This window comes from Ursus americanus, chromosome 3 (assembly GCF_024610735.1).
Source record: "Ursus americanus isolate L20-20 chromosome 3, mUrsAme1.1.p, whole genome shotgun sequence".
NCBI lineage: Eukaryota > Metazoa > Chordata > Mammalia > Carnivora > Ursidae > Ursus > Ursus americanus.
This window is the reverse complement of record NC_142129.1, coordinates 50,597,312-50,624,070: the sequence shown is the minus strand read 5'-3', so window position 1 is coordinate 50,624,070 and position 26,759 is coordinate 50,597,312. Positions and strand designations below refer to the sequence as shown.

The 26,759-nt window shown below is 40.2% G+C and overlaps 1 protein-coding gene across 9 annotated transcripts in view; it reads left to right on the top strand.

The window, feature by feature from the left end:
* The first annotated feature begins 347 nt into the window (after positions 1 to 347).
* Positions 348 to 26,759, top strand: part of CCDC126 (coiled-coil domain containing 126) — a 52,027-nt gene continuing 25,615 nt past the window's right edge. Inside the window, exons 1-7 of one of the 9 annotated variants that reach the window (XM_087860969.1) lie at positions 348 to 594; positions 1,004 to 1,082; positions 5,259 to 5,469; positions 7,947 to 7,999; positions 8,613 to 8,731; positions 10,298 to 10,399; positions 15,304 to 15,684. In XM_087860969.1, coding sequence (XP_087717095.1) covers positions 15,450 to 15,684 — 235 coding nt within the window. In that variant the 5' untranslated portion in view covers positions 348 to 594; positions 1,004 to 1,082; positions 5,259 to 5,469; ... (2 more) ...; positions 10,298 to 10,399; positions 15,304 to 15,449. The other 8 variants (XM_045793029.2, XM_045793033.2, XM_087860970.1 and 5 more) reach the window with 8 other exon arrangements.

The following is a 26,759-nucleotide window of genomic DNA, read 5'->3' as shown; positions in this document are numbered from 1 at the left end:
TCAGGGGCAATAACGTACATACTTGTCTGCAGCACACTTTTAATCACTATTAAGTCCCTTTGCCTCCAGCTCACAGGGTTGGAATTGTTCGCCGGCTGGAGGGTCAGGAGTAAGACGCTCATACTCTCCTTTCACTTACTGCAAGGAGTTAAGACAGAGTGTCGGCCTGCCGTAAACTCATTTTCCAATCCAGGAGAAGCCGGCAGCTTCCTCTGGTTGCTACGCAACGGCGGCGTCCTGCCCCAGGAGTAGGATCAGCCGGGCTAAAAGCACGTGCCGCCTCTTCCGCATTCCTGGACTACATCCCCCATAATGCCGAGCGCCGCGATCGGCTGGTCTCCGAAGTGGGGGAAGGGCCAGGACTGGCCGGGAGGCGGAGCGGAAGCGGACTGTGAGGGACGAGAAGAGTAGAATCTCCACGAGCTGGAAACCACCTCGTCCGTGATTCTCAATCTTGGCCTTTCTCCGTCCCGACCTGGAGGCTGCTTCGCGAGCGCAGGACGCAACTGACGCCTGCTAATCGACTTTCGCTGCGCCGCCCCAGCTCGGGAGCCCGTTGGCGGCGGCGGCAGTGACAAGAAGCCCACAGGCAAGGTAATGGGGAGGGGGCGAGTAGGAAGCGGGGGGGGTGGAGGCGACTCCGCCCGCCCGCCCCGCGCCTCTCCGGTATTCCCCTCAGGCCCGGCGGCCGCCCTTCCTCCGCCGTGTCCCGCTCGTGCCCTCCGCCCCACCCGGGCCGCTGCCCCCAGGTGTCCGCAGAGAACCGGCTCGGGATCGGCCGGTAGCCCGCGGCCGAGGAGGCTCTTTGTCCCTGCCCCTCCTGGTCTGACAGCCGTGACCCCGTGGGCCCCGGGCGGAGAACCGAGCCAAGCTCGGGCTGCTTGACCCGAGCGGGGCGGGCTCGGTCCCGTGGCCACTGGCGCGGGGGAGCTACTGACCTGGTGCAGGGATGGAGGAGCGCCCGCGCGGCAGCCGCACTCACTTCTTTTTCTGCTTTTGACAGCTCAGCTCTGTTCTACTTTGAGGCAGAAAGTCAAATCCCCTTTTTTACCCCCTCTTCAAACTCAGCTCCTGGGCGACTGGTAAGGATGAACTTAAACTGCTGTGTCGACTATGACTTACACTCTCGAAAACGGTACTAAGAGTGGCTCAGGCAGTTTGGGTTCCCCCATCCTGATCGAGTCACTGCCTGGCTTTGTGACCTTGGTTAATTAAAGGTTCTAAGCCTGAGTTTTCTCATCAATCAAATGGAGATAACAGTACACACCTTTAAGTTGTTGGAATAAAAAATAATGTGCTTGCAACGCCATTAATTCCTTTGATGACAAAAATCCTTTGAATATGATACTTTTATTAGTTATACTGAAGTGGCCTCTGATTTGAGTTTTGTGCTTTTCTTTGTTTAATGATTAGCACCCTAGGTTGTGTGTTCTTCATTTAATAACTTGTTCACCTTAAACGTAAGGAAGGAATTCCTTTAAAGTATGCTGTCTTCTTAATTTCCACTGTTTTAAGATGGCTGAGAATGTTCTTAGGAAATTGATGACTCTGCTTTTCTGTGGATCAGCTCTGGAGATACAAGGACTTATTCACCGCCCCCTCCCCCCCAGCTGTGTCCTTTGGGAGAATCTTTAGAGGAGCTTAAGTGTTTGTTTTGGCAGAGTAAGCATCTAGGTGTTGTGCAGTTCTGACCTGGGGCTTCGCCATCTTTACCTCATGTCAACTTTTTTTCACCGCTCTCTACACTTTCTCACTGGTTAATAATTTTACCCCTTTGGGATTTTTGTTTGCCAGTGGTAGTTTTGTACCCAGAACAAGTTGAATGAATGCAACAAAATTTATAAGGAGTGATTTGAAACATTTCACATTAGTTCCTCTATAGTTTTGGTTCTTGCACTGTTCTGATATTTACTGACATTGGTGATGAGTTTTTCTTTAAGGAAATCTTTATAGACCTTTGTCGATTTTTTTTTTCACTGAAAATGTCTGTTCTGTGCTACTTTAGGTTCAAACACTATTGTGTAATATGTGAAATAACATGTCCCGAGTAACGTTGTTTTTGAATGTACAGTTATAGTGGAAGAAAAGCCAGTAGGGCCTGATGAATTTTCTATGTCATGTCTTCAGTGACTGATGCATTTAAAAAAATTTAGGAAGAAAAGGAGAAATCTGATGAATGTGTTTCATAAGGATAATAGAGAGCAAGGAAGTAAATAAGGGGAAAACTTATTTAAACTGTGGTAGCTGATCAATGCATATAAAGATTTCTGATTCTCTTAAAAATATGTGACAAAAATATTTTGAAAAAAAAAGTTCCTATGTTGGTGTTAGTGCAGTACAGGACAGAGAGTAATGGACTATGGAAAAAGAAGACCTTGGTTGTTGTCCTAGCTCCGTCACTATCCCTTGTGCTCCTTTGTGGTCCTCATTTTCCTCATGCCTAACATAGTGAATTGGTCTGGTTTCAAGGACACTTCTAGTTCAGACTTTCAATGATACAGGTTTTTAGATGTTCTTTCTAAAGCCCTTTTAGTCATTTATTTGTGTCTTAGGGGTTTTTTATTCTCCACCTCGAGGAAGGGGAGGCACATACAGGAACAGAAAGCTGCCACAAATAAGAATTTCTACTGACCAGTTCATTCCTCTTTCATGAACTGCACATGTTTTTTTCTACATTTTTGAGATGCTTAGTTCACTTTCTCTCTACTGTGGATCTCTTTTATTTTATTTAAAGCCTCTGCTTACCTATTGTGCCTGTTTCTTTGTAAATCTAGTTTGTCAGTCCCCTAATCCAAACTTCATTGTTTCTTTTTGTGAATTCTTTCCCTTTTTGCTCCTATTCCCAACATCCTGGTGTTCTTAGGGGCTCTTTTTTCCCCAAGGCCTCAGGCAAAGGTGCCTAGTGCTAGTCTAGTTAGCTGTAGAAGCGGAGGTGGGCTCATGCGGCTCAAAACATAATTGGCTGAGGTCGTGGACAGGTGATTGAAATAGCTGGTACAGCCTAATATATTTTATTTTATTTATTTTTTTAAAGATTATTTATTTATTTATTTGCCAGAGAAAGAGAGCGCGAGGAAGCACGAGCAGGGGGAGCGACAGACAGAGGGAGAGGGAGAAGCAGGTTCCCTGCTGAATAGAGAGCCCACTTGGGGGCTTGATCCCAGGACCGTGGGATCATGACCTGAGCGGAAGGCAGATGCTTACCTGACTGAGCCACCCAGGTGTCCCAACCTAATATATTTTAGATTAAACTTTTACTGTGGCGTAGTGATTGAGTAGTTTCCCTTTTGTCCTAACATTTTCTATTCTTAACCCTGAATTACTTTACCCATTTTCTTTTATCTTTGTACTCTTCAGAGCTATTATCTTCTCTCTTTTCTCCCAAATATGCCATCTAAAAATGATCTGATATCTTGAGACGTATTTCTGTATCTTGGCTGGAATATTCGTGTAGCTTCTCTCAAAGCAGTTCACATTTAAAATTTTAGACCTCATTAGGAGTGGATGGCTGTGTTTTCTGTTAATTTTTTTCTTAGATATTAGCCTTGGGCAATATTGTGTAGAAAAAGTATTTTAAGAATGGGCCTTTCCCCCTGAAATTACATTCCGAGGTCAAGTCTGTGGAGGACTCATTTCTGAGTCTTTTTTAGAGAGAACTGACTGAACTTCTGCGCTCTGGTGAACATACTGTGTCTTTTTGTAAAGCATATCTGCTTCTCTAACTGCAAATTCCTTGGGAGACTAATAGGCCCTGATTCTTGTAGCACCTTTGGCTGAGCGACAGCTTCTCTCCTTGCTAGTTGCTGCTATTGCTGTTATAGTGAATTTACCTATAGTCATAAAGAAGCACAAAAAGAGCGCTGAATAAATGCAAAAATGGGATTTGAAGCGGAGTTTTTTTTTTTTTTTTTTTAGGGAGGATTATCATCTATTAATGTTTTTAATGTTGCTATTGGACTGTTTCCATAAAAAATACAAGCAAGTATTTCAAGACAGGCAGTGTGAAATCAAGTGTTTTTAAAATTTTTGACTGGAACCCATAGCAAGAGATCTTTTTATGTCAAGACTCTATAGATACACAAGTGTGTGTGTGCATGCGTGTGTCTGTGTAAGAAAAAAAATATTAGGTTTTTAACTGAAAGAAAACGGACAGAAAACAAAATCTGTAGTGTGTACAGTCTGTCTACTTTGATAGTTTCTATTTTATCTTGTTTTTTTAAAAAGTGCCATTTGCAAACTGTTAGGTTGATTTTTGTTCCCTGCTTTTGAAAAACACGAAGATCCTGTGCTGAGAGTTTGTATACCTAATTTCCCCCCATTTGTTTGCCCATGGGTGTCATTAATCCTCTTTGCGCTTCACTTTCCTTTTCTTTAAAATAAGGGTGATCCTCTGTCTTGACTGTAGTAATAATGCTGAACTAATATATTTGTCTTTAGGTCCCTGGCTGGGGAGAAACAACTGAAAAATTGTTTAAATGTCTAGTTGTTTGTTTGCATGTTTGCTATTTGGTAAGTGGCATAGATGAACTTGGAACAGATCTTTGGAGATTATTGAAATGGAGACGTTAAGGCCTTTAATAAATGTGAAAACTAAGAAAAATCTTCCCCCCTTTTTTTCTTTTTCTTTGTGTCCTTTGACAAGGAATCTTTAAGAGTTTGAAAATTTCTATTTAAAATGTTTTTAGTAACCAGGCAGCTGGGTGGCTCAGTCCGTTAAGTGTCTGACTCTTGATATCAGCTCAGGTCTTGATCCCAGGATTGTGAGTTCAAGCCCCGTGCTGGGGTTCACTCTGGGTGTGGAGCCTACTTAAAAAAAAATTGCTTTATAACGATTTTAAGTTAACATGCTGGCAGATTGCTGCCTAGATTTTATTCCATACCCCATCTTACCACACTGCCCCCTTCATATTAGAAAATGCTAATAGGAATATATTTATATATTTTTCTGTGCAAAATCACTATATCAGATTATTACTATTCCTGTATATTACTGAACAGTGAAACTGCCATTCTTCTAAGAAAAGGGAACACAAAACTTTCTTTGCTTGTGGGTTTCCTTCTGTTCACTTTGGATGATTTCTCCAAACTAGGCCATTCCATGCTGGGGATTGGGATCCCTCCCATTCTCATTTGTTTGTACTGAGGAGACTAGGAATAAGGAATTTACTGCCTGCTCCCAAGATTCTGGTCAGAAAAGAATTCTAAAGGTTTAGTTGGAAGGAAATTGGAACCAGACTTGACTTCCTTTTCTTTTTCAGATCAGACCTCCCTAGAGGGCCTTCCTTGACCTGATACTTCATGTAGACTCCTCAGATATCCTCACGTCACCCTGTTTATTTTCTCCATAGCAGTTTATGACAAGCTGAAATTAACTTGTTTCTGTGTTTGCTTGTTTATTATCTCCAACTAAAACCTAATCTGCACAAGAAGAATCCTGTCTTGTTTCACCTTTTCACCTTCTGGCACATAGTAGGTACTGCGGTAAATATTGTGAGTAAGTTAGCAAATGAATGAATAAACCAAGTTCTTTCATGCTTTAAATGAAACTTCATATAGTAAAGATTGTTGAGCTTAGGCCTTTGTGCAGCCCTCCCCCACCCCCAAATTATTTTTTCTGGAAATATGTTTTTTCTTATCAATGTCTTCTGGTCATGTGAAGGTGTCTCCATCCAGAAGATCTTGTATTTATTTGTGCTTTTTACTTCATATTTTTTCTGTTGTTTTTTTGCTTATGTTAAAAAAAAAAGCTGAGCTCAAAGATTTCTTAAATCCTTCTTGTAGCAACTTTGTAATAGTTTGATTTATGGGAATAAAGTGTATTTGAAACTTTAATGTGCCTACTTGATAATTTAATGAATAGTCCGAGCATATATTTTCTAAACTGCCATTATTGTTTTCTGGTTATATTCTTCTTTTTTAAAAATTTCATTCATTTATTTGAGAGTGAGATAGAGATTGAGAGAGAGCATGCGTGCATGTGTGCTTGTGCGCACAGACTGGGGGGAGGAGCAGAGTGAGAGAGGGAGGGGGAAGCAGACTCCTGCTGAACAGGGAGGTGGGGGCTAGATCCCAGGACCCTGGGATCACTACCTGAGCTGCAGGTAGATGCTTAACTGAGCTACCCAGGCGCCTTCTGGTTATGTTTTTTTAAAGCAAAAGAGAATAAGCTTCATTTAATGTTACAGTTTGTTCAGTATTCACAAACCTAGCCTTTTTAGTGGAGGTAAAGAAAGTAGGATGGCATAGAGAAAAACCTAAATAGTGAGTCAGGATCTGTCTTCTAGATCAATATAGTTTCTGCCATTAAATGTCTCATTTTAGGCAAGATACCCTGCATTTTATTTCATCTGAAATGTCAGGGGATTGTATTAGATTTCTGCTCAGGTTCACCTAGCCCCAAAATGGATAATGGAAGATACTTTAATTTTATCTTGAAACTTCTATCTCTTCTGCCCTTTTACCACCCCCCCCCCAAAAAAAAACATTGCAGGCAAGTCATTGCTGCTTGGGAGAAGGTGGGGTTAGACCCAGGGATGTGCTTAAAGTAAGCTGTAAGTATGTCTATTGTTCACTGGGCTCTGTGGGAGTTGTGGCAGCTGTGTAGGGCAGGTTACTCTTGGCCTTAGGAACATGGATTGTGGGGACTAGGCTCATGACTTGATGAGAAGATGTGATGTGTGGAATCAGCTGATATAATGTGCTGTGAGAGAAAATCAGCATGGACTTGGGTAAGGTGATGAAGTTTTGAAATCTTGGTTAAGGTGGCATTTAAAGAGATATTGTAGTCTCATTTTAGGCTATTTGGAAGATGAAGTCTTCTCATCAACAGTAAACCATTGGATCATTTTTTAGGACTGGGTAATTCTTCAGTGACTAGTACCAATGAAATATTTCATGCTGTCCACAGGTTCTGAGTGGAAACCTCAAGCCTGCAGCCTCTCTGATAGCTGTTAACTAACTGAATGAGAGGTTGTAAGGAAACATGCTTCATAAATAAAAATACATATAAATGTAAGGTGTTATTATTACTATTGCATGAGACAGTGAGAAGACCGGCCTGATTGGGGGAGGTATTTTTGTGACTAATGGGATATAAATTTGCCTTTGGGGACTGGATTACGGAGGACCATGGGAGCTAATCAGAGGAGTTTTATTTGGGTCTGGTAAAACCTCCCCTGTATTAACTCAGATCACTCAGATTATTAGGAATTCTGGCATTGCTGCATTAGTGCCTGACTCTAATAATAAAAGTTAGTGTATATTGAGTAGTATGAGGTGTCATTTATCTTTACCGGTATTAGGTAGCTGCTGTTGTCCCCATTATATAAATGAGGACATCAGGGTCTAGGGAGATAAAGTAACTTGCTCAAGGTTTTAAAGATAGAGTATGAAAGTTCATATGGAGTACCTTGAGGCTGGAGGTGAGGCTGGAGTGGGAGTGTGCCTTTTTGAAGAGGAGACATTTGAGATAAATAATACTAAAAAATGAAAAGGAACAAGCTGCGGGGAAAGCATTCCGGGGAGACAAATAGCAGTTGTACATAGACCCTGAGGTCAGAAAGAATTTGATTTGTCTTGCCAGGTGTGTCTGTAGCACAGTGAGCAAGTGGAAGTGGTGTGAGATTAGGACAAGAGTTAAGGGCAGAAGTCAGGTTTTGCAGGGCCCTGTGGCCTGAGGTAAAGAGTTTTAATTTTAAGTGCAGTGGGAAACTGTTGGGTTTTTAAGCAGGGGAGTGATGTGATACGACTTTGTGTGTGTGTGGTAAAAAATGCATAACATAAAATGTACCATTTGAACCATATTCAAGCGTACATTCAGTGACATTAAGTACGTTCACATTGTTGTGCAACCATCACCATTATACATCTCCAGAACTTTTTCATCATCCTAGAATAACGCTGTACCCTAAACTTTAAACCGTAACTCTCCATTCTTCTATCCTCAGCCCCAGTCCTGGTAACTACCATTGTACTTTCTGTCTCGATGTATCTGACTATCGTAAGTACCTATATTAAGTGGAATCATACAATATTTGTCTTTCTGTGTCTGGTTGATTAACTTAGTGTGATATATATACATTTTTAAGGTAGGCTCCATGCCCAACATAGGGCTTGAACTCATGACCCTGAGATTAAGAGTCTAGTGCTCCACTGACTGAGCCAGCCAGGCACCCCTTAGTATGGTATCTTTAAGGTTCATCCATGTTGTAGCTTGTATCAGAATTTTATTCCCATTTAATAATATTCCATTGTATGTATATACTACATTTTGTTTATCTGTTCATTTTTTGGACACGGGTTATTTCCACCCTTTGACTATTGTTGAATAATGCTGCAGTGAACATAGGTGCACAAGTATCTCTGGGTCCGTGCTTTCAATTCTTTAGTGATTATATCCAGAAGTGGAATTATTGGATCATACTGTAATTTTGTGTTTAATTTTTTGAGGAACTGATGTACTGTTTTCCACAGTGGCTGCGCCATTTCTCATTCATATCAGCAGTGCACAAGAGTTTCAGCGTCTCCACATCTACCAACACTTGTTTTTTTGTTTTGTTTTGTTTTGATAAGTGTTATAGGGGAAGAAAAATCTTTTTTCTTTATCTTCTTAGGTTCAGTATCTGGGGCACTGCAAATTAAACTGACAGAAGCCAAATAAATAGGAGGAAAAGGTTGATTTCATATGCAATTGAGGAGCATTACAGAAATGAAATGAAAACCAAAGAAGCAGGTAGGCCTGAGAGCTTATATATCATTTAGACAAAGAGCCATAAATTGTGAAGATCTGATAAGACAAAGGAAAAGGAATTTTAGCTTCTAGAGGCAGTAACTTGTGCGCAGGTATTCTATGGGGGAAATTAATGGAAGGTAAGGGTTGTTTAGGATGTATTTGTACAGATTTGTCTCAGTGTCAATTCCCTGTCTCCCATGATGAGGATATTGTTACCTTTCTGATGGGAAATTCTTGTCTTGCTTTTAGGTAGAAGGGGGGAAAGCAAGGCAGGGAACACTTCCAGCATCTGCTGTTTCTTAGTCATCTTCACTTCCAAATAATCCTTATACCACAGTGGCATACTTTGGGGTGACATACTCTGATGCCCTTCCTATCATCCTAATAATGGGTATGAAGTGGTATCTCATTGTGGTTTTAATTTGCATTTCCCTAGTGATTAGTAATTTGAGCATCTTTTCATGTGCTTATTGTTCATTTACATATCTCCTTTGAGAACCATTGGAATTGTGACTATTCAAATTGTGACTTGTTTTTAAAAGAACATTTTGGCTGCTCTGAGGACAGTGGCTTGAAGTGAGGTTGGAAAGGAATCTGGGAAACCACTTGAGAAACAGCTGTAGGAATCCAATTGGAGATGATGATACTTGGGCCACACTCCTTTGCCTCTTCAGATCTAGTGCTGTACAGATAACTTCATTTTAGATGTGTCTCCTCTCCTTCATTCTTCTGCTTTTGGGCCATATGCACTCTAATTCCTTTTGTAATTTCTGCAGTTGCCCAATAGCTTTCCCCTGGGAATCCTAAAAATATTTGTGAGTCTATCTTAGGTTAAAATAATGATGATGAAGGTGATGATGATTTTGTTTTTGCATTTATTTATTTATTTTTAAGAGATTTGATTTATTTATTTGAGAGAGAGCGGGTGAGAGAGAGAGAGCACAAGCTGGGGGGGGGGCATTGGGAGAGGGAGAAGCATACTCCCTTCTGAGCAGGGAGCCTGATGTGGGGCTCAATCCCAGGACCCTGGGATCATGACCTGAGCCAAAGGCAGATACTTAACTGACTGAGCCACCCAGGTGCCCCTTGTTTTTGCTTTTAAAAACTACTTGGGCCAAATTTGAAGTTTGACTTTTTAGTCATTAGTAGACAATTAATATGGTGGCCTAGAAGTTGGGATGAAAAAGTTTTTGGATCACATACTATTTTGGTGGAGAAGGGATTCTAATAAATACTGTGCTCGATTGTAGCCATAAACCCTTAGTGCCAATGTAGACCTTTTAGGTATAGTTGTTATTTTTCCCTCATGACCTAGGTGGCCTTTCTGGTGCTGAACCAGTACTTGAAACCTAAAGAAAAAGTGGGGAGGTTCACAGTGCAGGTTCCTCTGTCACTTGCAGCTTTGAACATTGCACAGAAAGGAGATATTAAACCCTCCCTTTTTGTTTCTTTCCTAAAGATTGAGTCTAAGAATAATTTCTCTTTAAAAGTGCTAAAATAAATTGCCTTTAGTTGCTAAACAATTAACATCTTGTCTGCTTTTTTCTTTCTATATGGCATCACGAGAGTATCGTTCAGGGAACAGAACAGTGTATTCATATTGACACAGGGACTGAAGTGGTACCGGTAGAAATTGCTTTCTCGTCACTCTGCCTTCACCTCTGTCTTGTAAGTATAGGGCTTAGCTTACCCTGGCAGGAATGACTTGGGTTATAGCAAAGATACCTGTTTTTTCCTCCCTCTTCCACCTTCCCCTTCAGAGTCATTATAGGTATGTCCAAGTAAGAAGCCTCTGTCACATCTGATGCACTGACTTGTAATGTTGAATTTAGTGGTCCTACCTGTAGCTCTCATTGTGACTTTATGAAGAAATTTGAGATCTGGAGAGTGGTTCCCATTCTTTGCTGCACATTGGAATAACCTAGGGCTCTTTTTTTTTTTTTAAGGTTTTTATTTATTTATTTGAGAGAGAGAGAGAGAGAGAGAGAGAGAAAGAGAACATGAGAGACCATGAGAGACGAGCAGAGGGAGAGGGTGAAGCAGGGTGATCCCAGGACCCTGGGATCATGACCTGAGCTGAAGGCAGAGGCTTAACAGACTGGGCCATCCAGGTGGCCCTAACCTAGGGCTCCTAAAGACAAAACAAAACAAAACAAAACAAAACAAAACAAAACAAAACAAAACAAAACAAAACGGATGCCTGTCTCCCTCCCCCTAGACATTCTAATTTAATTGGTATGGGGTGTGACCTGGCATGGGGATTTTTAGAAAACTCTCCAGGTGTTTTTAATGTGAAGCATTCTGAGAAGAGACCGAAGGCATAAATGTATCCTTTTGGGAACCTTAGTCACCTCTGCTGGGCTTGCTTGGAATTACTTGTGGAAATGAACCCTTAGAAAAGTTTTCAGGCCTTCTTGGGTTGCTTCAGAGAACCCTTATGGGCTTTTGAACTGCTCAGCCCTATGCAGGTATTAGCTGGCTCCAGGCCATCTTTTTAACTTGGAGAAGGCTCCAGGGTGTCTTTTCTCCTTAGTAGCTCACTTTATTCCTTGGTGTTCTTTTGTAGTTCCCTAGTGTAGAGTGGGATAATGGCCCCCAACTTCTCACCTTTTTGCTATTCTCAAAGACACCCTTTTCATGTTAAATGTTTAACTTCTTGGGGCACCTGGGTGGCTCAGTTGGTTAAACATCTGACTCTTTATTTCAGCCCAGGTCATGATCTGAGGGTTTTGAGATCGAGCCCCACGTCAGGCTCCATGCTCAGTGGGGAGTCTGCTTGAGGATTCTTTCCCTCTCCCTCTGCCCCTACCCCCTTGATGGTATGCGTGTATGTGTACACTCTCAACATAAATAAATTAATCTTAAGAAAATGTTTAACTTCTGACCACTATAGAAAAATGGGTAGCAAACACAAGCAAATTATAAAGGATATGAGTATTTTACTATAACAGTCCCTATAAAGCTTCCTGACTTCTCTCTGAGATGGGCTGCTTTAATTTTGTTGAGGGCAGTGGTGAGCCAGACACATTCTGTGGAGAGTCAAGGCTACGAAGACTTTTCATTTTTTTTTTTTTTAAAGATTTTATTTATTTGAGAGTGAGAGAGTGAGAGCATACAAGCAGGGGGAGTGGCAGAGGGAGAGGATGAAGCAGGTTCAAAGCTGATCAGGGAACCCAATGTGGGGCTTGATCCCAGGACCCTGGGATCATGACCTGAGTGGAAGGCAGACACTTAACCAACTCAGCCACCCAGGCACCCCATGAAGACCTTTCATATAGGCCTGTTATCTGAATTTAATAGCTCATATACAGTCAGTATAGAGCAATAAGGGGCTCTTTATTTATCTTTGGGCCCCCCACCCTGAGAAACACTAGGTTTAAACTAGGCTTTCTTGTTCCTTGGGATTTATTACTTTGGGGGCATATCCTCCTTAGCTAAGTTTCTGCGCTGTCCACTATCAGTGTGTTTTCTCTCCATGTCTGGTGTTGGTACTACCACTCACTCTTTAAGCAAAGTTTATGGTTAAGCTTGTACCTAGTTGGAGGGACTTGTACCTGGTTGGAAAGACTTGTACAGCTTGTACCTGATTGGAAGGACTTTACCTCTTAAACATTAGACTCCCCGTGTTTGACTCTCAACCCCACCTCCCTCCCTGGATCTCCCATTCTCTGCTTAATGCCTTACTGTCTTGGGATTTGTCACTTTGGTGGAGTTCTGTAAAACCCATGAGCTCTAGTAGGGCTGGGTTTAAGGACCTTTTTTAAAAGAAAGGACAGATCCTGAATGGAGATATAGATTCTGAACTTGGGGCTTGTACTCTTACCAAATTTCAGGCAAGTGAGGTCTGTGGCCTAGGTAAGAATCTTAGGCAGGTTAACCACCTCTCTCAGCTTTAATGTGATCGTCTTTAACGTGAGAATAATAACAACATCTTTCTTTTTGAGGTCATTGTAAAAAATGAACGGAATAGCTGTTGTGAAGTGTTTCCTTCATACCATAACTCAGTAGTTGTTCATGGCTGCAGTTTCTGCTGTTCTGATTTTATTGCCATTGCTGTAAAAGAGGGGCAGGGGTTCAGGGCCTGAGCTCTGAATCCTGTTTCTACCACTATCCATTTTAAGACCTTGGACAAATTTTAACTTCTCTTTGCCTCAGTTTTTTTCACCTGTTAAGTGAGAATATTATTAATGTGGGAGTTGTGAAGATTTAATGAGTTAATTCATATAAGGAGCTTAGAGCAGAAGCTGGTACGAAGTAAGGGATTGTAGTGAGGCTGTTATTTCACTAAAGTACCCTCTTTGCCTCTGGTTTTGACTTTGTGTATAGTGACCTAAAACTTTCCAGGCCATCATTTTAACCTTTATTGGCCAAAATACCTAAGAGTCTATATTCTTAATTCTCCAGTGATGTCACTTTTCTGGTTTTGTTGTCATGCCAGCTTTAGAATCTTGTTGTGACTGCTTCAGGGTGCATACCGGTTGGTGCTTCTCCTGGGTGCTGGGTCAGATCATGTTGCACGCAGGTCAGACTTGAAAAGGCAAAAGAGCCAGTAAAGAAAGATCTCTAAAGGAAGAATATATTTAACATACATGTGTAAAGAAATTCTTTTAAAATTTTCGGTGGCATCCAGAACTTCCACTTTCTGAACTCAAACGCAAACTCTAGAAAAAATATTAGGTTACATTTATTTGACTTTGTTAAGTAAAGTTTAGTAATCCAGTATTGATATTAATAGTAGAGTTTCAATAAGATCTGAAGAGATTTATTCTTTGTATGGTAACTAAATAAGCAGAAGTAGAGGAAAATTTGAAAAGGAGTTAATTCTCAATTTTTAATGCAGTTATTACTTTGTTATACTAATTAATATGCCCAGTTATTGGGGTAATCATGCTTGTAGTGAGGTTTGGCAGGATGGGTACATTTCAACAAGAGCAGATGGGTGTTCTTCAAACCTTGGAGGCCCAGAATTTATTAGCAGTGTATCAGGGACTGGGGGGCCAGGTAGGAGGAAGAAAGAGTGGGAATTTTCTGAATTGGACAGGTGAATTGCCAGGGTAGAAGATCCCCTGCTTACGCATATCTCAACACACACACATCTGGAGAAGTTTTGATTATAAAGTTTTGTATTTTGATTTTTTACACACGATTATAAAAGATACTCTTTATTCTTTTGTTATTTGAAAAAAGATTTAAAAGCACCTGTGCTAGAAAGCAAACTTTTAGGGCAGAACCGTAGTTTCCCTAGTGCCTAGCATATACATTGGCTCAGTAAACATCTGTCGAAGGTGATTAGGTGATTAAACGCTCTGCAGAGTTAACCTTTACTGTATTCATTTCTAGTCTTATCCTCAAACTAGATTTTATTAGTTGGGCTATGTGATTATACCCTAGTAAGCAGATTAAAATCGGTATGTTTTATTTGCCCATACTACAGGAAGTTAAAAAGTTCTTAAGGATTATTTTCATTAAGCTGTGAAATACACTTTTTGACTCTAGATGTATATCTATGTAAAGAATTTTACTCCACTAGGTATAATTGAAGAGTTTTCTCCACTGAACACTTTGGTGATTCATATACATTATTACTCTCCAGGTCTTTCTAGATTCCATGATTGTCATCATCTTTATCCTTTTTTAAAAGAATTGAAGTATGGGGCGCCTGGGTGGCACAGCGGTTAAGCATCTGCCTTTGGCTCGGGGCGTGATCCCGGCGTTGTGGGATCGAGCCCCACATCAGGCTCCTCCCCCGCTTCCTCTCCCACTCCCCCTGCTTGTGTTCCCTCTCTCGCTGGCTGTCTCTATCTCTGTCGAATAAATAAAAATAAAATCTTTAAAAAAAAATTGAAGTATAACCTTTTTTCCCTTATACAGTTTTCCCTTAAGTTATTAAAGTACATTCCTGTGTCATTTAAAATTTAGAACTGCAGATTTGGAAATAGAGGAAAATTTTCTAAACTGTTTTAGCACTTCTCATTATGTCTGGCATAAATTTAGAAGTATAAACTTAAGAGATTGTAACTTATTTTTCATCTTAGGTTGGATGCTTAAGATGATCTTGTTGCCATTAATATTTTCTAGTGATATTTTCAAATATTGTCACACTTATTTGTTTTTTTTTTGGTCAGGCATTTTGATTTTCTAGTTTGTTTCACCTTTCCTCATTTTCTCACTTTCACTTTGGCATCTGCCTTTTTTTTTTTTTTTTTTAATGGAAGAGAAGGAATAGGTTTTAGACATTTAGTTTAGAAACCTATATTTGAATAGACTCCTATAAATCTTATATGTCCATAGTTTTAGTTACTAATGACAAGAAGTCATTCAAAGAATTTTGTGACCATGGTGGCATTTCAATTAATTGACATTTATGTCCAGTTTAAATTTTTGAAGGGCAATATAAATGAAACTAATAGACGACCTCCAAGCTTGCTTCATGGTGGAGAGAAGGTTGTCAAAGAAGTTGATACAGTTTCAAGTCACAACAATTTATAGAATCTCTTCTTAAGTTTGTCATTGTCTATTCTGTTACTGGTATAGGTTAAGACTAATTACCTTTTCTCTTCTCAATTTTACAGAGTGAATCGAGAGTTGGAGGCAACTTTGCTGAAGATGAAGAATATACAGTATTAGAGGAGATTTCTTTTTCTTTCACAAGTCTTGGTGGTTTGGCAGCTTACATCTAGTCACCACTCTTCAACTGACTGTGTTTGCTTCATCAGAAATGATTTTTACAATCTCAAGAAAAACCATGTCCCAGAAATTGAGTTTACTGTTGCTTGTATTTGGACTCATTTGGGGATTGATGTTACTGCACTATACTTTTCAACAACCAAGACATCAAAGCAGTGTCAAGTTACGTGAACAAATACTAGACTTAAGCAAAAGATATGTTAAAGCTCTAGCAGAGGAAAATAAGAACTCGGATGTTGAAAATGGCGCTTCTATGGCAGGATATGGTAAGATAACCATAGACTCTTCCTGGTTTTCTCCTCTTCAACCTATCCCCATTTAAAGATAGTTATGGAAGGAAATCCAACTCATTACTTCATGTGTAGGTCTTTCCAAAGCAAATTTTTCTTGACTTTTTAGTATGAAAAATTTCAAATGTACTGAAAAATAGAAACAATATGGTAAATACCCATGTAGCTGATGCCTAGATTTAACAATTATTAACACGTTAAAGCATTTGTTTTGTCTAATTTTTGAAGACCAGTTAAATTGTAGCAGATTGTAGCAATTGTGACATTTCACTGCTAGATATTTCTGTGTGTATTTCTAAACAAATGACCTTTTTATACACAATTATAATAGTATTATAATAATACATTGTTCATATTTACATTTATCTGATTGTGCCAATATAGACCATCAGTTATATACATCTATCAGTGCCTAAGAAGCAGCATTTGCTCATATCTCCAGTATTGTTTATTGCCATTCTCCCTTTCACATCATGGGTTTCTGCTGTGGGTTTTTTTTGTTTTTTTTATTTTTTTAGATCTTATTTATTTGAGAGAGACAGAGAGAGATCACATGCATGAGTGGGGGGAGGGGCAAAGGGAGAGGGAGAAGCAGACTCCCCGATTTGCAGGGACCCTGATACAGGGCTTGATCCCAGGACCCTGAGCCGAAGGCAGATGCTTAACCAGCTGAGCCACCTAGGCGCCCCTTCTTGCTGTGTTTTAAGTTCTATATGCATGCCATGTTCTCTCTTGCCTTTAAGACTTAAAAAAAAGAGAGAAAAGAGAGATGGAACACTTTGTATATGAGTGTGTGGGCATTTTCTCTATTTCAGTGGGTTTTTTTTTTTTTTAGTTATACATGTATGTATTTAAAGAATCAAAATGTGTTATGAGTCTGGTAATAAAAAAGGGCAGTTCTTCCCACCCCCAGCAGTCCTTAAATTTCCCATTCCTTAGAGCCAGCCATTTAATCCTTAGAGCCAGCCATTTAAAATTATTTTATCTGATTTACTTGATGATTACCTACATATCTCTAAATAATATGCTCTATGAGCTTCTTCTTGATTTTTCGATTATAAGAGTTATCTGTTAGCTTCCCACTCTGTAGGGTGAGGGCTCAGCTTTCCTTTTTAACCCAAAATTGCATCCCACCCACCCCAGGCTGCTTTCACACACACATGTCCTTCTAGTCTGCCATTTTCCTGACATAATTTTGTTAGAACAATATTCACTGTTTGTGTTGTTATGACTGTGTTAGTGGTATTCATTACTGAGCCTTGTAGTACATTTTTACTTTTCCTTTCATGTACAACTTTATTTTCCCCTCTAGAATCCGTAAACACTGATTTTTGTTTCTTGGCCTAGTTTTCTACTCTAACTCCCCACAGTTGTTTAAGTCTCCTCCCAGGATATTCAGACACATTAGCTATTTCTTCACATTCTTCATCTTGAAATCTTTCCTGATCTGCTCTGGTTTGGACAATTTCTTCTCTAGGCTTGTGGTGATGAATTATTTGGGCTCTTACTCCACAATCATCCTGGGACTCCCTTTACCTCTCTCTTGTTTTGGATCTCCTATTCCCTAGAATCCTGTGGCTTCCTCTTTATTGGTGACCCCACATTTTAGGGGAACAGATCCTTGTAGTTTCCTCAGAAAGGTATAAGGGAGGTCAAAGTTTTGATTCCTTGCATACCTGGAAAGATCTTTTTATCCCCCACCCTCATGCGTAATTGAAAATTTGACTGAATATAGAATCCTAGTTTGGAAATAGTTTTCCCTTGGATTTTTAAAGGTTTTTTCTTTTTTTTCCCCCTCCTTGGCTTCCAGTGTTCTTTTTGAGAATCTAATGCTATTCTGATCCTTCATTCTTTATATGTAACTTATTTTTTTGGAAGTTTGTGAGATCTTTGTCCCATAATACTGTTCTGAAATTTTTCAAAACGATGTCTCTGGGTATGGATTTCTTTCATACATGTGCCAGGACCTCTGTGGGCACTCTATTTTCCCCCAAATTTTAAAAGTTTATTTCTTTACCAGTACCTATGATATCTAAGAGATGTAACATTCATGACTTAGGCTAATGATCACGTTCTGTTTGTCTCCACACATCATCTACAACATCCTGAGTGGTCTCCACCAAGTCAACCACCTCAATAAGGATGTACTGTTCAAGTTATGAAATTCCAAAATGTATTCATTTTTAAACATAATTGTAATTGTACCTAAGCAATATAGTCAAAATGTTTTCAGATTTTTCAGCTGCTACAACTCTATACCTGCCATATCATTTTTTCCTTTTCCTACCAGATGATATATTACTTCTTTATGCAAATACCTTGCAAGTTCCTTCACAAATACAAATTTCATGAAAATCAGAAGAAAAAGTAAGAATTGCAGGAAGTCTATTCATTTATTTTTACCTTTGGCTTAATTGTCTTTAAATTGGATTCATTTCTTTTATTTACCTAATGGAGGTGGCTTTAATGCCACATAGGTATTATCCATTATAGTTCTCTTATCTATTCACTCATTTACTGTGTTGCATGATGTTACCAGTGATGCAGTCATAGTACAAAGTTTATTTTACGTTTCATCATTGTTTGTTTGTTTGTTTTTTAATGGTTTTTTTATTACATTATGTTAGTCTCCATTCAGTACATCCCTGGTTTCTGATGCAAGGTTTGATGATTCATTAGTTGCGTATAACACCCAGTACACCATGCAGTATGTGCCCTCCTTACTACCCATCACCAGTCTATCCCATTCCCCCACCCCCTCCCCTCTGAAGCCCTCAGTTTGTTTCTCAGAGTCCATAGTCTCCCATGCTTCACTCCCCCTTCTGATTACCCCCTTTCTTTATCCCTTTCTTCCCCTACCGATCTTCCTAGTTCTTATGTTCCATAGATGAGAGAAATCATATGATAATTGTCTTTCTCTGCTTGACTTATTTCACTTAGCATTATCTTCTCCAGTGCCGTCCATGTTGCAGCAAATGTTGAGAACTTGTTCTTTCTGATAGCTGAGTAATATTCCATTGTATATATGGACCACAGCTTCTTAATCCAGTCATCTGTTGAAGGGCATCTCGGTTCCTTCCACGATTTAGCTATTGTGGACAATGCTGCTATGAACATTGGGGTGCATATGGCCCTTCTCTTCACTACATCTGTATCTTTGGGGTAAATACCCAGTATTGCGATGGCTGGGTCATAGGGTAGCTCAATTTTTAACTTTTTAAGGGACCTCCACACTGTTTTCCAGAGTGGCTGCACCAACCTGCATTCCCATCAACAATGTAGGAGGGATCCCCTTTCTCCACATCCTCTCCAGCAATTGCTGTTTCCTGCCTTGTTGATTTTTACCATTCTAACTGGTGTAAGGTGGTATCTTAGTGTGGTTTTGATTTGAATTTCCCTGATGGCTAATGATTTTGAACATTTTTTCATGTGTCTGTTAGCCGTTTGTATGTCTTCATTGGAAAAGTGTCTGTTCATATCTTCTGCCCATTTTTTGATTTGTTTATTTGTTTCTCACGTATTGAGTTTGAGAAGTTCTTTGTAGATCTTGGATACCAGTCTTTTATTTGTAGCATCATTTGCAAATATCTTCTCCCATTCCGTGGGCTGCCTCTTAGTTTTTTTGATTGTTTCCTTGGCTGTGCAGAAGCTTTTTATTTTGTGAAGTCTCACATGTTCATTTTATCTTTTGTTTCTCTTGCCTTTGGAGATGTGTCATAAAAAGATTGCTTTGGCCGGTGTCGTAGAGGTTGTTGCCTATGTTGTCCTCCAGGATTTTTGATGGATTCCTGTCTCACATCGAGGTCTTTCATCCATTTGGAGTTTATTTTTGTGTATGGTGTGAGAGAGTGGTCAAGTTTCATTCTTTTGCATGTAGCTGTCCAATTTTCCCAGCACCGTTTATTGAAGAGACTGTCTTTTTTCCACTGGATGTTTTTTCCTGCTTTATCAAAGATTAGTTGCCCAAAGAGCCGAGGGTCCATTTCTGGGTTCTCTATTCTGTTCCATTGGTCTATGTGTCTGTTTTTGTGCCAGTACCATGCTGTCTTTGTGATCACAGCTTTGTAGTACAGCTCGAAATCCGGCATTGTGATGCCCCCAGCTTTGTTTTTCCTTTTCAACAGTTCCTTGGCGATTCGGGGCCTTTTCTGGTTCCGTACAAATTTAAGGACTATTTGTTCCAGTTCCTTGAAAAAAGTCATTGGTATTTTGATCGGGATAGCATTGAAAGTATAGATTGCTCTGGGTAGCATGGACATTTTAACTATGTTAATTCTTCCGATCCATGAGCGTGGAATATTTTTCCATCTTTTTGTGTCTTCCTCATTGTCTTTCAAGAGTGATTTATAGTTTCTAGAATATAGATCCTTTACGTCTTTGTTAATTCCAAGGTAACGTATGGTTTTTGGTGCTATTGTAAATGGGATGGCTTCCCTAATTTCTCTTTCTTCAGTCTCATTATTCGTGTATAGAAATGCAACTGATTTCTGAGCATTGATTTTGTATCCCGCCATATTACTGAATTGCTCTATAACTTCTAATAGTTTGGGAGTGGCTTCTTTTGGGTTTTCCATATAGAGTATCATGTCATCTGCGAAGAGAGACGGTTTGAATTCTTCTTTGCCGATTTGGATACATTTTATCCCTTTTTGTTGTCTGATTGCTGTTGCAAGGACTTCTAGTACTATGTTGAATAATAGTGGCGAGAGTGGGCATCCTTGTCGTGTTCCTGATCGTAAGGGAAAGGCTTCCAGCTCTTCCCCGTTGAGAATAATATTTGCTGTAGGCTTTTCATAGATGGCTTTTATGAGCTTGAGAAATGAACCCTCTATTCCTATACTCTGAAGGGTTTTAATCAGAAAAGGATGCTGTATTTTGTCAAATGCTTTTTCTGCATCTATTGAGAGAATCATATGATTTCTGAATTTTTGTTTCTGAATAAAATCTAAGACACTGATAGATTTGCGAATGTTGTACCACCCCTGCATCCCAGGGATGAATCCCACTTGGTCATGATGGATAATCCTTTTAATGTACAGTTGGATTCTATTTGCCAGGATCTTGTTGAGAATTTTGGCGTCCATATTCATTAGGGAAATCGGTCTGTAATTACCCTTTTTGTTGGGGTCTTTGCCTGGTTTGGGGATCAAGGTAATATTGGCCTCATAGAATGAGTTTGGTAGCTTTCCTTCTGTTTCTATTTTTTGAAATAGCTTTAGGAGAATAGGTATTATTTCTTCTTTGACTGTTTGGTAGAATTCCCCAGGAAAACCGTCCGGGCCTGGGGTTTTATTTTTTGGAAGATTGTTTATCACTGACTCAATCTCTTCAAAATTTATTGGCCTGTTTAAAAAATCAATTTCTTCCTGTTTCAGTCTTGGTAGTTTATGGATTTCCAGGAAGGCCTCCATCTCTTCCAGATTGCTTAATTTATTGGCATAAAGCTGTTGATAAAAGTTTCTAATAATCCTTCCAATTTCATTGTTGTTGGTTGTGACCTCTCCTTTTTCATTCATAATTTTATTAATTTGGGTCCTTTCTCTATTCTTTTGGATAAGTCTTGCCAGAGGTCTGTCAATTTTATTAATTCTCTCAAAGAACCAGCTTCTAGTTCTGTTGATCTGCTCTACTGTACTCCTTGTTTCTAATTCATTGATATCTGCTCTAATCCTGATCAACTGCTTTCTCGTGCGTGGATTAGGCCTGTCCCTCTGTTGCTGTTCCAGCTTCTTGCGGTGAGAATATAAAAACTGCATTTTAGATTTTTCTATTCTTTTGAGTGAGGCTTGGGTGGCTATGTATTTCCCCCTTACGACTGTCTTTGCAGTATCCCATAGGTTTTGGACTGTTGTGTTTTCATTCTCATTGGTCTCCATAAATTGTTTAATTTGATTTTTGATTTCCTGGTTTATCGAGTCATTCCTGAGCAGGATGGTTCTTAGTCTCCAAGTGTTTGAGTTTCTTCCAAATTTTTCCTTGTGGTTGAGTTCCACTTTCAAAGCATTGTGGTCTGAGAATATGCAGGGAATAATTTCAGTCTTTTGGTATCGGTTGAGACCTGTTTTGTGTCCCAGAACATGGTCTGTTCTTGAGACTGTTCCATGGGCATTAGAATAGAATGAGTATTCTTTGGTTCTGGGGTGTAGTGTTCTATATATATCTATGAGGTCCAACTCGTTGAGTATGGCATTCAAAGCCTTTGATTCTTTGCTTAGTTTTTGCCAGGGTGTTCTGTCTATTTCTGATAGTGGGGTGTTGACGTCCCCTACTATTAATGTATTTTTATATATATGTCTCTTTATTCTGGTTAAGAGTTGGCTTGTGTATCTTGCTGCTCCCCTGTTGAGGGCATATATATTTATAATTGTCATATCCACTTGTTGGATACCTCCTTTAAGAATAATATAGTGCCCTTCTGTGTCTCTAACTATAGTCTTTAGTTTAAAATCCAATCTATCTGATATGAGAATTGCTACCCCAGCTTTCTTTTGAGGTCCATTTGCATGAAAGATGGTACTCCATCCCTTTACTTTCAGTCTGAATGTATCTTTGGGTTCAAAATGATTCTCTTGTCATTAGTAAATGGATGTGTTATTTCTTTTTATCCAATCTGCAACCCTGTGGCTTTTTATGGGAGCATTTAGGCCATTCACATTGAGACTGAATACGAGAGATATGATTTTAATGATGCCATGTTGCCAGTAAAGTCTTTGTTTGTATCGGTTGTGACTTTCTGTTCTGTATCCCTCTTGGGGCCTTTTTACCTTTATAGAACCCCCCCTTAATATCTCCTGTAGGGCTGGTTTCGTGGTTACGAAATTGGTTAATGACTCACGATTCTGGAAGGTCTTTATTTCTCCATCAATTCTGAACGATAGCCTTGCTGGATAAAGGATCCTTGGCTGCATGTTTTTCTCTGAAAGAGTTTTAAAAATGCTCCCCCGCCAACCCTTTCTCTCATTCCAGGTCTGTGTAGACAGGTCTGACGTAATTCTGATACCTTTGCCTTGGTACGTGAGAGATTTCTTTGCCCTGGCCGCTTTCAATACTGTATCCTTGGATCTCATATTTGCGAATTGCACCATGATGTGACGTGGCGTAGGTTTGTCGTGGTTGAGCTTGGGAGGGGTCCTCTTTGCCTCTTGGACACGAATGTTTGTTTCCCTTGCTAGATTAGAGAAGTTTTCAGCTACAATTTGTTCAAATATCTCTTCTAGACCAATGTTTTTCTCCACCCCCTCGGGGATGCCGATGATTCTGACATTGGATCGTTTCATTGAGTCAGTAATCTCCCGTAACCTACATTCGTGGGCGTGGATTTTTTTAAGTCCAGCTTCTTTTTTTTTTTAAAGATTTTATTTATTTATTTAACAGAGCTAGCCAGCGAGAGAGGGAACACAAGCAGGGGGAGTGGGAGAGGAAGAAGCAGGCTCACAGTGGAGGAGCCTGATGTGGGGCTCGATCCCACAACGCGGGGATCACGCCCTGAGCCGAAGGCAGGCGCTTAACCGCTGTGCCACCCAGGCGCCCCTTAAGTCCAGCTTCTGTTTTCGCTTTGTCTTCTACTAATCCATCCTCCAATTCGCTAATACGTTCCTCTGCCTCATTTACCCTGGCCGTCAGAGCCTCTAGTTTTGACTGCATTTGGCTCATAGAATTTTTAATTTCTGCCAGATTCGCTCTCATTTCCGCCCTTAGAGATTCTATATTCTCATTAACATTTTCATTAATACTTTTTTCAAGTCTACACATCATCTTGACCATTGTTACTCTGAACACCATTTCTGATAATTTGGTTATATCCATATCCATTAGTTCTGTGGCAGAGGCCACAGACTCATTGTCTTTTCTTTGCTGGGGGGGATTTCTCCTTCTCATCATTCTGATGAGGAGAGGATGCGGGGTTGTCCAGAGCCCAAATTATTGACCGGGACCCAGGCCGTGTGCCCTTGTTTTATAGGGATCTTAGGGGTGTGGGCTTCTTGATTTTTCAGCCTGCCTTCAGGGGGAGGGGCCTACCGCGCCGATACTCAGACAACCCTGTTTGGGTAGAGTCTCTGTGTCCCCTGCGAGGGGGCATGGGGGTGGGCACCCTGTGCAGGTGTTTCCAGGCTTTTGTTCTCCGGTGGCTTTCCCTGGAGGTTTGCTGTGCCTTTTCTGAGAGTCAGAGCAGCAGTGGCTGAATCTCAGCCTCTGTCACAGAACAGAGGGAATCGTGGGCCGTTCTCTACTAATGTCCTGGCCACTTTAACTCTGTTTCTGTTGGTGCTGCTCAACCCTGCAGCGTCCCGGGATGTGCGCCCCACACCCGGCGTCCCAGCCCTCACTTCCAGGGCTGGCAGGTCTCTGTCCTTTGTGTTTCTAACACCGTCAGCCGCCCCTGGTTCCCACGTGTTCCCGGAGCTCCCGGTCTCAGTCTGGTTCCAGTGAGCACACCGGAGTTCCGTGAGAAGTCTGGTGTCGCGCGCTCCCCGCTCATGGTCACAGTCTGTTTTCTCCCAGGTGCCCTCCGCGAGTCCACCCGCTCCTCCCGTGCAAGTGGCTACCGCTTCCCGGTGCCCGAATGCGGCAGCTCCCTCCCCCTTCCGTTTATCTTCCAATATCTGTGTGCGGTTTCACGGCTCCCCGCTTCGTACCTCAATACTCAGCGCTGGAGATGTTCATTTGTAGAGATCCAGATGTATCTTCCTGCGTCTCAGCCTGATTCCGTGGATGTTCAGGCTGGTTTGGTACCTATCCACCTCGACTCGGGACCAGCTGAAAAAGGGGTCCCCTACTCCTCCGCCATCTTAATCCTCCCTGCCACGTTTCATCATTGTTAACAAAAAAGTTTTAAAACCGTTTCAAACACTTCATTAAAATGATATTATTGAAATAATATTGGGAACAAATAGAAAATGACTATATATTTATTTTAAAAAAAAATAGACTTTTTTGTAACTGCACTAAACACGGTCACTTATTTTACCTCTCTGTAAATATATCAAGGAAAAATCAATCAGGTATAAAACTAAGACTTTTTATAGTTCAGATTACTTCAATATGCTAATTTGAATAAAGTGAACATTCTTTCAGAAGAATATACTACTTCCACATGGACAAACTGTTAGTGTATTAGACTTTTGTTTTTTCCCTGTCTACCTGCAAAAGGCTAATAAAGTGTTTTGAGAAAAATATTTACTGGAGATGGGAATTCAACTTTCTTAAAAGTTTGGATTTCTACATGTATCCATGTTAAATATGCACCTTAAGTAAATCCTGCTACTTATGAAGGATATATTTCGTTTATAACCATCAAATCATGATTTTATTTTATTTTTTTCAAATTAAATTTTAAAATTAAAATTAATTAACATACAGTGTATTATTAGTTTCAGAGGTAGAGGTCATTGCTTCATCAGTCTTATATAATACCTAGTGCTCATTACATCATGTGTCCTCCTTAATGCCCGTCATCTAGTTACCCCATCCCCCCACCCGTCTCCCCTCTAGCAACCCTCAGTTTGTTTCCTGTGATTAAGAGTCTCTTTCGGTTTGTCTCCCTCTCTGATTTTGTCTTGTTTCATTTTTCCCTCCCTTCCCCGATGATCCTTTGTTTTGTTTCTTAAATTTCACATAGGAGTGAGATCATATGATAATTGTCTTTCTCTGATTGACTTATTTTGCTTAGTGTAATCCCCTCTAGTTCCATCCATGTCGTTGCAAATGGCAAGATTTGATTTTTTGATGGCTGGGTAATATTCCATGGTATGTATGTATGTGTGTATATATATATATATATATATATACACACACACACCACATCTTCTTTATTTATTCATCTGTCGATGGACATCTGCGCTCTTTCCATAGTTTGGCTATTGTGGATATTGCTGCTATAAACATTGGGGTGCAGGTGTCCCTTTGGATCGCTACATTTGTATCTTTGGGCTAAATCCCTAGTAGTGTAATTGCTGGGTTGTAGGGTAGCTCTGTTTTCAACTTTTTGAGGAACCTCCATACTGTTTTCCAGAGCGGCTGTATCAGCTTGCATTCCCACCAACAGTGTAGGAGGGTTCCCCTTTTTCCGCATCCTTACCAACATCTGTCATTTCCTGATTTGTTAATTTTAGCCATTCTGACTGGTGTGAGGTGGCATCTTATTGTGGTTTTGATTTGTATTTCCCTGATGCCTAGTGATATTGAGTATTTTTTTTGTGTCCATTGGCCATTTGTATGTCTTTGGAGAAATGTCTGTTCATGTTTTCTGCCCATTTCTTGATTGGATTATTTGTTCTTTGGGTGTTGAATTTGATAAGTTCTTTATAGATTTTGGCTACTAGCCTTTTTTCTGATAAGACATTTGCAAATATCCTTTCTTATTCTGTTGGTTGTTTTGGTTTTGTCAACAATTTCCTTTGCCCTGCAAAAGCTTTTTGTCTTGATAAAGTCCCAGTAGTTCATTTTTGCTTTTGTTTCCCTTGCGTTTGCCTTTGAAGATGTGTCTTCAAAGCAACAAGAAGTTGCTGTGGCCAAAGTGACAGAGGTTGCTGCCTGTGTTCTCCAGGATTTTGATGGGTTCCCGTCTCACGTTTAGGTCTTTCATCCATTTTGAGTCTATTTTTGTATATGGTGTAAGAAAACATCCAGTTTCATTCTGCATGTGGCTGTCCAATTTTCCCAACACCGTTTGTTGAAGAGACTTTTCCATTGGATATTCTTTCTTGCTTTGTTGAAGATTAGTGGACCATAGAGTTGAGGGTCCATTTCTGGGTTATCTATTCTGTTCCATTGGTCTATTTCTGTTTTTGTGCCAGTACCATACTGTTTTGATGATTACAACTTTTTTTTTTTTTAAGATTTTATTTTACTGAGGGAAGGAGGAGAGAGAGCAAGAGAGAGAGAGAGAGTGCATGCTCAAGTTGTGTGGAGGGGCAGAGGGAGAAGGAGAAGCAGAGCACGGAGCTCCACGTGGGGCTCGATCCCAGGACCCTGGGATCATGACCTGAGCCAAAGGCAGATGCTTAACTGACTGAGCTGCCCAGGTGCCCCTGATTATAGCTTTGTAATAT